The 13,801-nt window shown below is 40.0% G+C and overlaps 1 protein-coding gene across 3 annotated transcripts; it reads right to left on the bottom strand.

Annotated features, from left to right (window-relative positions):
* Positions 1-459: 459 nt before the first annotated feature.
* Positions 460-13,687, bottom strand: hp1bp3 (heterochromatin protein 1, binding protein 3). 3 transcript variants are annotated; one of them, XM_044168030.1, is made up of 13 exons: positions 12,171-13,687; positions 11,614-11,694; positions 9,801-9,978; positions 8,997-9,059; positions 8,737-8,893; positions 8,478-8,621; positions 7,456-7,515; positions 6,690-6,829; positions 5,648-5,738; positions 4,760-4,919; positions 3,349-3,460; positions 2,747-2,890; positions 460-1,994 (listed from the first exon to the last, which is right to left on the bottom strand). In XM_044168030.1, exons 2-13 carry the CDS (start codon positions 11,678-11,680, stop codon positions 1,478-1,480), a joined length of 1,833 nt encoding a protein of 610 aa, XP_044023965.1. In that variant the 5' UTR covers positions 11,681-11,694; positions 12,171-13,687; the 3' UTR covers positions 460-1,477. The 3 variants fall into 3 exon arrangements, with proteins under 3 accessions (XP_044023965.1, XP_044023966.1, XP_044023967.1); XM_044168031.1 differs by lacking the exon at positions 12,171-13,687 and adding an exon at positions 11,894-12,052; XM_044168032.1 differs by lacking the exon at positions 8,997-9,059.
* Between the last annotated feature and the right edge of the window lie 114 nt (positions 13,688-13,801).

Below are 13,801 nucleotides of genomic sequence, written 5' to 3'. Positions count from 1 at the left end.
GCAAAATATCATCTCCTTTAAAAAAATGTAATTCAAAACTTATAACTTACTCAAGAAATCCAACAGTACAATGATACTCTCCACTTTAAAGAACAAGAGGGCTGGAAAAAAGACATCCCCTTGTTTTTTTGTTAATGACAATCTTCAGGCAAACCTTCAGGAAGTGAAACTGTTAAATCAGGTGAATCATTTAAATCGTTCAGTTAATCATTTTGTAATTCCCGATAGTCCCAGCAACCCCCAGTTGGGAACCGCTGACCTATGGCATCATTATACAATACTGTGTAGTTTTGTGCAGAACGAAGAAACCCATAAAACTAATAATTTATGACTGATAATCGTCAAGTTCAATAAAATACCTAATACCACTGTTTGTTCTGGAATCAGGAAAACGTGCTGTTATATTTTTTAATTTTGTCCTTATACACACTAAGTTAAAATCATAAAAAACAGCAAGAGTTTACAAATATAGCCATTTTATTAATGACTTGGAAAAAAAAGCTTAACAACACAAGGAATACATGCATGCAGGGTATGTATGAGCTATTATCCTCCTTTTTCTTATTCACAACACACATTTCTTACAGTTTGGTAGTGAATTACAGCTGTGAAGCAATAAAATCAATTTATGTATATGCTTGTTTACACACACACACACACACACAGACACACACACACACACACACACACACACACACACAAAAGACATTTCCTCCAATGTTTGTAATGAATACTAACATAGTGTTTTATCCTCTGTTAAGTCCTCAACCTGTCACCTGCAGGCCTAATCTTTTCTAGGGGCAATTTTTTGTTTTAAATAAACAAATATCAAATCATTGTTAATAATAATAATAATTAATAATATAATTATATAAAGGACAAATATGGATAAAAATTCTGATTCTGATGCAGTACTGCATGGACAAAATACTGTACTTTTATCCTAGAATACAGGACAATAACCTTAAAATCTGTGTTTTATAAAATACTAATATCATTAGTAACCATTCAAACTTTCAATCCATATTTTAACTTAAAATGGACATTCTTTTAAACCCTCTAAAAACACTGATATTTCACTTCATTTGATATTAGGAACGTGTGCCGCCAACACCTAAAGAATGGATGAGGAACAGATATAAAAACGGAAGTCACTACATGGCTCTAGTTACAGTATGTCGCATGTTGCTATGCTTTCCCAAGCTGGCAGCTGGTCACACATCCGTTTTAACGGCAACACTAACTGAGCTTTTCTACACATGGTGATTAAAAAGGAAATTCAGAAACTCTCAATGTACAGTAAACGTAACTGGTAGGATAACGTTCTTATTCTACAAAAGAAATAATAATAATAAAAAAAAAAAACTACTGCCCCATTAAAAAGGGTGAAAATGATAAAAAGAGAGAGAGCACTGAAACGAAGCGGCAGACTGCTGCATATTCAGAGCGGCCCAGTCTGTGGAAGGCGCTCCTAGGCTCAGTATTTCCCTCTCTTGGACTTACGAGTGGACTGCTTGTTGCTTTTTGCCCCCCTTTTGACTTCAGGGGATGACTCTTCATGCTCGGGCTGCCTGGACCCACTTTTGGTCGCTGGCTTTTTAACTGCAGGCTCCTCATGGGACGACTCTTGGGGCTTAGATCGCTTGGACCCGCTCCTTGTCGTCTCCTTTGTGACTGCAGCCTCCTCAGGGGATGAATCTCTGGACACGGGTCGCTTGGACCCCCTTTTGGTCAGCTTTTTAACAGCTGGTGTTTTGGGCTTTCTTGCAGGAGCTCCTCTCTTGACAGGTGTGGCTTTAGGTGGTGGCGTGGGTTCCTTCTTAGAGGCTGACTGCGTCCCTGCAGACTTCTTGGCTGAAGACACCGCTTTCTTGGCTGGAGACTTCTTTGTGAGGGCGCGTCCCCTGCCTTTAGCTTTTGACTGACTTGCGCTCCGAGATTTCTTGGTCGGTGGAGGACGGCGAGCCTTGGGTGGAGGCCTCTTCTGAGATTGCCTAAGAGTAATTTGAACAAGCAGCTGTTACTTAAGTAGAAGAAGCGTTAATCACACACACACACACACACACACACACACACACACACACACGTGTAGGTGCAAGGCTATTGGAAAATAGCGTCAATGAAAACAGTAACACCTGCAATCTGACTACAAACCACACATTTATTTATTTACATACAACATTTCCATCCCAGTCATGTCAAAATGTTTAAAAATGGTTGTGGACATTAATATTAATAATGTAACAGTTTTTACATCTTTATCCCTCAGATTCTGACACCAAGAGGTCTGAACCAAGAATACATGGTGAAATATGATATAAAATATTTATATATTGTATGTGGTATAGCTTCTTGTTGGTAGCTGTCCATAGTTTCGACCATAAAATACGTTTGTTAGTGTATAATTTGATGCATGTGTGTGGAAATTTTCAGGTTTAATACAATGTTTGTGCTATGTTAATGTTTCATGCGTCATGTAATTTACACATTTTTTATACATTATTGTCTCTGTAATCCTGCTCTTTGGGGTTAAATGATTTTTTATTGTGCACTACTTGAATTGTTAATTGTTCTGATATGTTCATCACCCTGGGCAGGTTGGATGCTGTCACCATCTTTTAACATTTTCACCAGATGAAGATGTGACCGGGATCGAAAAGTTGTCTGTCTAAATAGATTTGTGGTTCAGTCAGTGTGCAGGCGATACTCTTTTCATCGAAGCAGTTACTTAAGTGACTACACCCACCTTTTACGGGAGGGAGCTTCGTCCTCAGACTCTTCCTCTTCTTCTGACTCTTCCTCGTCAGAAGTGTCAGCCGTCCGCCTCCGCTTTGGTGGAGGGTTTTTCTTCGGAAGCTCTTTGAACTTGTCTGGGTACAGGATGGTAGGACTAAAGAGAGAGAGAGAGAGAAAAGATCTGAGAAGACATATGAAGACAAGGATATCTGCTGTGTTTGCCTCTCTGCTCGTTCTGTGCTGTGATTTTTCCAAAATCTGAGGTAATTTTTTATGAATGTTGTCTCCAAAGCAAGCTACTAACTGATCACCCTGGCTTAAAACTGAAAAATATTTACACTTTGTCAAACTACAGCACATACTATGGAAGCACATTGCATTCACTTAAGAAAAAACTATTGAAGACCTTTTCTTTAAATCAGTACTTTCATATCTCATTATTATACACATAGAAGCTCTCAATTATGAGATGGAGATTTTATAATATGTGTGCCACAGTGTCGATTTGGACAAAATTGTTGAAAACTTGAGACAAAGTGTGAAGAAAAAAGTTATTCTGAGTATTAAATGGTTAAATAATGGAACCCCTTTCTCCAAATGTAGTTGACATACCTCGGGTAGAAAGGGAACGAGAGCTGGTAGGTCCCTGTGAAGCCATGGCCAGTGATCTGCTCCATCCAGCCGAGTACTTTACACTTTGTCAGGGTCCTCCTCAGATTGGCCACTAAAGAAAAGAGTTCCCCTTTAAGTGACACCATTTTGGATGCACAAACCTGCAAAAGCTGATTGTGTAGTGTGTTTAAGTTTCATGTTACAAAATGAAAAGAAAACACATTACAAACTTTAAGGATAAGATCTACCTTTTGAGTATCAACCGCTCACCTCTTGTAGGCTTGAAACGTGGGTGTAAAAGTTTCATTCTCCGAAGAGAATAGCGGCTGTGATGAGCTTGATTTCAAATTGTTAAAATGGCATCCAACAGTGATCAGTTTTCATGTTTAAAAAAAGTCTAAAACGTTCATGGATGCCTTCAATTTTACTAAATGGAACAATTTCTGTCTTGTTAGTAGGTTCGTGCGTTGGTTCGAAAGGTCCTGATCACTATCTATCACTAGTGACTGGGTCCTACAACAGTCTGTTTGAACAGTTTATATTATCACACAAGAGATTTTCTGTATTTGTTTGTTTTGTCCGAGCTCTTCTCAATGGTCTGAAGTAAGATGGAAGCTTGCGTGGAGTAGAGGCGTTTAGTACACGTACGAACAAATCTTCAACAACAAATCTTCAAATTGAACTGACTACACTGAATCACCAATTTCACTGACTGAATCAGTAGCTTTTAGGAGCGGAGCTCCTCACTGGTGAATGAAGCACCTTTGTCAGCACAGCTGTGATGTACAGTACGTTACTTCCTCGTTATAAGCAGTAAAGATAACAAAACCCACAGAAACAATCATGTTGTGATTAGTCATAAATAAGTGGCAGCTGAGCTATTAACTTTAAGTCAGTGCTTGTATAGGCCTAGTTTTGTATTGAACTAACAGCCACCAACCGACTGAACATACAACTGAACTGAAGACAGTCAGAATCAGCACTGAACGACACAGCTTTATGAGCTTTGGAAAAAAATAAATAAAAAAATTAAACTACATAGTGACTACGAACTGAACGAAATGATTACAATGAGCAAAATGATTCAGAATTTTCCCCTCTATGGGGTATTTAGCCAGATTTGGTCTAAACTATGCGTATCTGCAACATGGTCACACCATGGATGGGCAGCGGAGAAGAGGATTATGCTGGTGTGATTTGATAAATTTCTATTTACGTTCCTTTTGTGTCAAAACTGGGCACTATTGGAATCCATTATAATCAACATGAAGAACAAAACTGCAAACTTTCTGAGTGATGATCTTGAATAAATTTCGTGAGTTTTTCCAACTGGAAACCAATCAATGTAATTACCTGAGAAAGCATCAGCGTCCTGCGAAGACATGCAAGCATGAGAGTGAGGGAGTCTCACCTAATTGGTACTCCTTTCTATCCTTGTTGGCATCTACTAGGTATCTGCGTAGAGTGGTGGTGCTGCAGGTTTTAGGTTCATTCATGGCTGTAATGGCGGCTGTGATGGCGTCCTCCAAGGCACCGCCCTTCAGCAGGACCTGGTTACCGGTTCGCTTCAGCTGTGACAACCGGAACAATAAACATTTTAGGAAATTAGGTCACTTGCCCTTTACTGAATCTGTAGCTTTTAGCCTTGTAGTCCGTTTTTTTAATGCTGCCAGAACGACAAAAATAGAGTAGGCCTATCATATTGTTTACTGGCACTTGACAAACACTTATTTTCCCTGGCTTTAATGTTTTATAGGGAATATTACCTGGCAATATCTAATTCTACTGAAATAATATAATACAACAATGATGCACCAGCTGGCAGATTGATTGGCACAGTAGACTTTTATCTGGCCTAGAAACAAAGTGGATCCTGGTGTGGTTCAGTGTGGGTGCTTCCTATTTTGTACATACAAGACGTTAGCGATTGATGATACATAAGGCAGGACTAGTGTAAACTTATCTTTTACCTAAAAAAAAAAAAAAGGTACTAATTTGAAAAAACAATAGCCAAGATTCACTTTTTACTGCAAATTATATCTTGTCAGATTTACTGTTTAATCCTTAAAGATTCACAGATAACGAAGAGCGAGAGGAGAACTTGTGACGTAAGCCAGGAGTGCTCATGACAAACATTACATCTTTGTCCACCATGGTGGCTTTAATTTCAACAGCTGAGGGAAGATGCCTTCATGTTGCCAATTGCTCTTCACCAGAACTGAACAATTTATGTGCTACCATTCATTTTTAACGGCAGATGTGACTCATTTTGGAACAAAAGTGTTATAAGTAGCTTTACCTGGAAAGTCCCTCTGGCTCCTTTCCCAGTGATTTGGTCCAGTTGTCCTTTCTCTACTGCTTTCACCAGAGCTGCCTTCAGGACGTCCGGCCTGAGGACAAACCACAGTCAGTAAGTCATTCATATATTCAATAGAGTACTGCAGGGATGGCGTATTTTTGTAGGCCAACCCGGAAGTTAGCATTGCCCTAGTTCCTCTGACAAAAAGCCAATGGGATTTTTCCATTGGATTTTGGATTATTGCAGAAAATAAACTCTGTGGCAAACAAAAGTTTATGATACTTACACATTTTGTTCAACAAAATAATCTTCACAAATTAACGATTAATGATTTTTGAAGCATAAATGCAATTGCCAGAAGTAAAAAGCTAACGTTAGGCTATAAGTGATCTACACCGCAGTCGCACGACTTCACCACCGCCAAGCTTCCAACTTGTAATTTGAATTTGCGGTGTTCGACGTGATGCCGTTAAATGTCCCCGACAACCTCTGTAGTCTCATTTAGCCACTTGTTAGCAACTACCTTTTTTAAGACACGTAAAAGCTTCAAAAATCAAGAGTGGGGTATTTATTGATGTATTTTATGTTGTAGAACAAAACGTGAAAATCTCTTATTTCAGGCATCTAACAAAAAACCCACTGACTTCGAGACGAAGGAACCAGAAGTGCAAAAATGCTAAAATCACTTTCGGGTTTTAGGACTCATTCCTGCAGAACTCTATTATCCCAGATAATAACAAAACTTCATACTGAAAGCCAGACCACTGCTAAAACTGTGTGTGGCTGTATCATCTTTGAAGTTACATTTCTGAAAACTCATCTTTACCACATTATTGCAGCTTTTCGCTTTTTAAATGTTGTTGTTTTGCTTTAAATTCATGTCTGGAACTTCGTTTTAGTGAGCATCAATTATTTTGTTGTCTCTAGTGCTGAAAAACTTTGACTGTTAATTTATTCCAGTTTTGATCAGGGATATATTTATCTTTTATTATCAAGGAAAATATTCAACAGGAAAAGGTAAATGTACTGTAATGCTCCGTACCTGTTCTCGATGTTGAGGCTGGGGAAGTGCTGCTCCAGGTATTTCTTGATCAGATTGTAGGAGGCCTCTTTGGGCTCACAGAGCCGAGTGATGATGAGAGGAAGAGCATCTCCCAGAGACTCAGTCTTCTGAGCAGCTTTCTAAAACACCATCCATTTACAGACATGACGATTACAACCAAACACATCCCAGTCTCATAGGGAAAAATGGGAAGAGAAAACTTGACACTACGTCACTGATTTAGGGATTAGATCTATGAAATATTGTACTGTGATCTCCGACTGAAAGGTATTCTGCTGCTGAGCACAACCATTGACCTATTGATCAAGTTGGACATCAATGAAGAAACACTACAGTCCTAACTAAGATGGACAGGATTAAAACTTAACTCGTGAGTTAAAGAAATAGTTCCACATTTGGGGAATACACATTCACATTCATACACTTTCTTGACCAGAGCTAAGATGAGAAGAAGATCCATGCCACACTGATATCTGTCCATTAAATATGAAACTACTGCCAGCAGCTGGTTAGCTGAGCTTAGCATAGAGACTGGAAACAGGGAGAAACGGTTAGTAAGGCTCTGTCCAACAGTAATAAATTCCCAGCACCTCTAAATCTCACTTGTTTAATCTCTACAAAAACCCAAGTATAAAAACAACAATTCACTATTGCCAGACAGAGACCCAAGGAAGTTGCTGCTCCCTGCCAGGAAATAGGCTGGCACATAACTATTGTACATCACTTCACTTCCTCCCTAACATACCTTAGACAAGGTGGACTGCTTCCCAATGGCGAAGGTTCCTGAAAGCCCTTTACCCTTCAGCTGTGTGAGAGACGAAGCAAAAATAAGAGTAAGCAGACCGGAAACATTTCCTGGGTTCCTACACACTTTTATGAACATCTGTGAAATAGACCATTTGCTAGACCCCTCCCCTGAACAGTGATTGTCCAATCCTAGCTTAGCAACCGTAACTAGGAAAAGCAGGCCTGTCAAGCTTTGGATTTCTGCAAAGGTTGAAGCAGCAGAAGCGTAAATAAAGGATTAAACAGTGTGTTTGTATGCTCTAATGTAAGCTGCAAATGTTAGCATGTCCGGCTAACCAGCTTAAAACCTACAGTAGTAACCTAAGGAGTTACTTCCAAGGCCAAGTCGGTTAAAAGTTATGTTGAAAAAAGGCCAGTTCACAACTAGTACAGCCACTGTGTAGTATTTCCCCACTGTGTGGGAGCTGGTCCTGGATGCTATCAGAGTGTAGGCTAGCGTTAGCCGCTCTACCCTGCTCTTTAGTGGATTTGGGGACGTTTACACTCCAGCAACCCCAACCAAACTCATTATCTGGGATAGCCATCAAGTCTATTTTTAAGACCCCTTTTATAGATTCTGGTTTTAAAATGAGTCAGAGACAGCAACCAACCAACTCATGGAGGTAACGCTACCTAATAATGCTAGCTAGTAATAACTAATAAAATCTAGTAGCAAGAAGTGTCAATTCAGTGGGAAAAACCGACAGCCGTCAGCTAGAAATAATAAGCCTGCTCTTGTCTACCTGCATCCCACTGTTTCAAAACTTAGTATTTCGATGGTGAATCTGCCTGTTATTATAAACTGCATATGTGATGTGCAACAATGGAACAAAAGCCTGACAGGCGTCAAAAAAAGCACACATTTGATAATGTCTATGTTGAAAATTTCTGTTTCTTCACCCAGATTTGAGACAATGCTTTTATTTATATCCTTGCATGGGAGAAATATGAAAATTAAAAGATGTTTTCAACATTCTTTACCCGTTTGATGGTGCCCTTCTCCAAATGTTTCGTCATTGCTTTCTTGATGAGAAACTTCTTCTTGTCAAGCTCCATCCCCGGGTATTTTTTCACAATATATTTCATGACTGACTGGTACGATACCCCAAATCTGTCATTACAAGACTGCAAAGAAAGTGGACAAGAAATCACAGATTTTCTTTTATACAAAACCAAAAAAACAAAACAAAAAAAAAACAAGCACAAGTAACTGACTGTGTTGGGAGGTGGATTCACACACCGTAATAGCTTCGATGAGGATATTATCCACTTTGTTCTGAGTGCCTGCAAAGTTGGTAACAGGAACCTTTTTGCTGGCAGTGACGCTAGCCCACGCAGGAATCGTCCTTTTCACTTTCTTGACTTTGGCTTTCTCGTACTTGTAGCCATCCTTCAACCTGTCACCAAAAGGAGCAAGACAAGTTCAGTGAAGTGGGTCGTTTCTTTAGAAGCGATATTTCACTGTGATTGTTACCACCCTTATCTTTATCACATCCTCACCTTAGTAGGAGAACATAGCAGTGTGTTGCGCACTGTCCAGCCGCGCAGTCCTTGCATTTGTCACTTTGTCCGTTTGTCACCGACAGGAAAGACAAAATGGAGTTTCAGAACATCTGTCTTAATGATCACCATAGTAATTTGACCGTAACTGAATTGCTATGCTAGTGTACTATGTGCAGAAGAGTGAATGTTTGCTTTGTCAAAGGTCTGGGAGAAGGAAAGGAGGAGTAATTATTAACTTAAAGAGAGTTATTAATTTGGAAAGCCACGTTAAATGTCCGATATTTCATCATCTACATCGTCTGTAGAGTATCTGGGTATCCATACATATTTTTGACAATTGGTCGAAACAAAGGTCATTACTTTTTCATGAAAAAACGTGTCCATGAGGCTTGTGAAATGTCCAAATAAGTTGATACCCTACATTAAATCGCAGGGCTATTTCTAAAATTCTGAACATATTTTGCTTAATTTTATTTTTTTCTGAATGTATGTAGCTTGTAGTAGAACGATTTATATATGGACTGAGCTGGTAACGAATCGCCAGACTTTGATGACGCTAATGTCTCCTCCTCCTGGACTCCTCCAAGACTGCGAACAAAGGGACAGGTACATCTGTCTGATATCTACCTAATGAATGTGGCTGTGACAGGTCACATCTTTGGAAATGCAACGCTGCAACCATGAGAGGACCAGTCTGCTGTTATCCAGCAGAGGTAAGGATAATATAAACAGATAAAAGTGCTATCAAAGTGAAATATCGCAGTGTTCAGAGTTGCAGACTAGCTCTCTGGTGAAACTCACTCTTTCTTCTCCGTTCCCTCTCCTCCCTTCTCCGCCGCGGCTCCTTCGGCCGTGTCCCCATTCTCTGTGGGCTCCGTCTCGCCCGTGGCCTCGGCCTCCTTGACCTCGGCTGTTGCAGCTGAAGATGCAGCCTGCTCCTCGCCAGCAGAGGGCGACTCCTCTGAGGAGGCTTCAGGCTCTGAGAGGAGAAAGCCATTGAAATTTGCGATAACCCTGAGAACATCGCAAAGTTAAATCAAGACATGTGGATAATGCCAATTTCTCTTTTCTTTTTTAAATAACTTTGTTTTTGGGCATTTTTACCTTTTCTGTCCTGGGAATGTACAATTAACCACTATAATATTTACATTAAACTACTATAAATATAAGGAAGAGATGTTCATTAGCCCAAATTCAGTAAATCATCTCATGTGGCAAAACCTTGCTTTACATTTATGAAAAATACTACCGCTGCTCTGTAGGTATTAGTAAAAATACCATTGCAAAAACAGTACTTGACTGACTCTTCCACTGTGGAAACATCTTTCTCAGTTTTCTGTTTCGTTTGTTCTGCTTTGGGAAATAATTACAAAAAATTCCCCACAATGTAAGCAATTTAGCGAGAGAGGGCCACCGCAGGAGCATTTTTAACTGTAAAACCAAAAACAAACAAACAAATACGTTAAGAATTTTTGAAATACATGCTGAGTAATAATGTTGGCACACACAAATAAAGGTTCATATTCAACACAGATGCAGAGGGCAGAGAGAGGGTACAACATGCCACAGAAGTCTCCGGCTGGAATCGAACCGGAAATGTTGCGGTTATAGGTCACGTCTCAGCACCATGGGTGCTCGGGCTTTCAGCTGCACTGTTCCCAGGATTTGGAACTCCCTGCCTCCCACACATTCGACAGTCGACACCATAACGGCATTCAAATCCCACCTCAAAACGCAATTGTTCAAACTGGCCTTCTCACAATAATAATCACTGTACTGTGCATTTCCCTTACATCCTTACAGCGTCACAGTTTTATCCAACACCCCCCCCCACACACACACCTACACGTGTCTGCTCACTTTATGTCTCCTGTACAGTTTAGTCTATGCTGGTGTTTTGCCATGTTTCGCTGTTTTTAATCTGTGTGAGTCTGGATCCTTTTATACATTGAGAGGAGTCTTGAGAGGAGCCCACAAAAAATAAAATAAAAATCTAATGTATTCTATTATATGCACCTTAACCACTAGGCTACCAGGATTTATGGGACTTTATGAGCTTAAAGGCTGATGCTACTGCTCTGGTTGTGCAGGATCGTTACGCCTTTCCAGCATGTGATTTCCATACTGTGGTGCACTATTTGGCCTTGTGACTGCTGATTGGGCATATCTGCTGTAGTGAGGCCTGTACTTTGTAAAGTCTCAAAGACATTACTTAATATAAATGTTTTGATGACCGCTGGGATTTTTGTCATCAACAGCTTAAATATGGGCTTTTCCTCATTTTAAAGTGTGTGATGCAGTATTTGACTGTCCTGAGTGAAATGAGTGTGCCTGCTTGTTCATCATATATATGGATATGATGGACAAGCAAGCTCTTTCCAAGAATATTGCGGTATTTTTTATTCTGACACTATTTCTCAGCGCTAGAGACTTGCTTTTGTGATGGAGGGTTGTAAACACAAACTTGGCATGCCCACACATCCATCTCCGGACTCAAACAACAGTGTGTGGCTCAATGGTCGGAATGGGTACTGAGACCACAGTGAAATCTGTGTCAGTGATAATGGTGCGTTCACGGGTCTTTAGTTAAGGTGATGGACAACCCCGGCCTAACCTTTCTCTGCTGCAGCGGAGGGGGCCTTCTCCTGGGTTGGAGTCGCTGCTGCTCGGCGAATCGGCATCACACGAGATTTACCTGAATGAGGAAAATAACACGCATCTGAAAACCAGGAAAGCACATTTGCACAACTCTGGTCTGAGGCCCATTCTGTGTATGCGCGTGGTTAACGTAACGTTACAAATGGTGAGACTGCCAAACCGACTTCATTCATTGAGGCCCATTATCTTTAAAACAGAAGAAAAGGTGCGCTTGTATTTCGCAAAACGCAGACCACCTTCAAGACGGTGCCCTGCTCTCTAGCTTATCCGCCAGCCTTTGCCAGTGAATTCCGATCATTTCCATTCGAGCCAGATGATGAGTCCCCAAAAAATTCCGGCAATTTCGCCATTTTGTCCGTTGGTTTATACACACGGTGATGGCGTCGCACAAGGCAGATAAAATTCATTTCAGTTGCATGGAGTAAAAACCACCGGCCGACGTTTTTTTCCAGCATCGTATCCGTGCAACTACATATTTAGCGAATAACTTATCATAATCCGAATCAAACTTACCGTTTACTTGTCGAGAAAAAGTCAGATACTTTGGAGTATATTTCTGCACGATCCTTTATTTAGATTTCTCTGTTTACGAGCCCCGCCCCATTAGGACCGTTGGTAACGTCACAGCGTCACACAGGACGTCGAAGGATTCCCAGTGTCATGGCCGCCGACACTAACCGTTGAAACAATTTTATTTTCACCAACATTCAAACGGCCAAACAAAGTACACCAGACAATGTGTGATTCAGTTATCAGTACAGAGGCTAGCTAGCAACCTGTTCACCCCCCAAAAAGTTATTCTTTCTTTTCAATGCTCTTTCTAAAAAGCTCAAACATGATACTGAGGTTTTCTGTCCATATTTTCTGTTAAATCGATGTATTCTTCCGTACAGGTCAATATAATCTGAACAAATAATTATTTTAACCAAGATAAAGACACGTTTACCGTATAAGCATTCAAAAACTAAACGTTACAGCTCTGAAGAGGTTTTGATAGGACTGATGGGAGCTGTAGTTGTCTAATGCTAACAAAGTTAAAATGACGAGGAACGCAACTTTTATGATTCACTACAGCAGTGCATACACAATCAGCTTAAAATATGGACAGAAAACGCCAGAAACGTATTTCAGCTTTCTTGAAAGAGTGATAAAATAAACCCTGTATGAAAAATACACAGAAGTGAAAGATACAAAATTAGCACTTTAACTTAGAAATACGTACACAACATCATATCAGTGTTTCAGTCAATGTTAGATGATGTGACAGTTTAAAACAGTCTGCTGTATCATTATATGGGGTTTAAGTTCCGATTATTTCACCACATCAGAGCTTATTTTCATATTCGATTAATCTGCCGATTATTTTCTCAATTAATGGATTAATAGTTTGGTCTTTAAAATGTGTGGAAATTGTGAAAAATGCTTGTTTTTATATAGTATATGGTCATAATGCCCAATAAGACGTCTTCAAATTGCTTATTTTGTCCTGAACAGTTTAAAATCCAAAAAGATACAATGACATACAACAGAAAAGCAGCAAATCCTCACAATTAAGAGGCTGGAATTGATCTGTTGATTGACTAATCGATTAATCGTGTCAGCTCTAGTCTCCATGTTCACAATGGGTTCCTAAAATGCTTTCTGGGTGATCGGAAAACACGTGAACAGCCGAAAACTCAAGTGAATACATCAGAGGCCGATGGAGAGCCAATTACGCAAGCCACATTTGGTGATTTGATAAGCATGTGAGCACATCTACGTTGTAATATCAATGCAACTGCATGCCTGACCACATTGAAACACATCTCAACTGGATCTGTACACAATATAGACACAAAAATATAAAAAGTGTGGTCAAATACAAGCAAGAAATGAACTTTTGCAATAACTCCAAAGCCAAGGCACTGAATGTGAGTTAATTCATAACGATTGTTGATGCTTTAATGGCTCAGCAGACCAAATCAGTGGCTCCCAGTGACTCCGGCTGTTCCTCCTGGTCAAATCATACAGTTCTTCTTCTGAGGATAAGGCGCCTTCCAAAACGGGAAAACTTACTCAGTTTAACACACACACACACACACACACACACACACACACACATATACAGACATTAAGTCACCAAGAAAAAACTGGCAACCCACATC

Source organism: Siniperca chuatsi, linkage group LG2, assembly GCF_020085105.1.
Source record: "Siniperca chuatsi isolate FFG_IHB_CAS linkage group LG2, ASM2008510v1, whole genome shotgun sequence".
Taxonomy (NCBI): domain Eukaryota; kingdom Metazoa; phylum Chordata; class Actinopteri; order Centrarchiformes; family Sinipercidae; genus Siniperca; species Siniperca chuatsi.
Note: the sequence above shows the minus strand (reverse complement) of the source record. Positions and strands in the feature narration are given on the sequence as shown.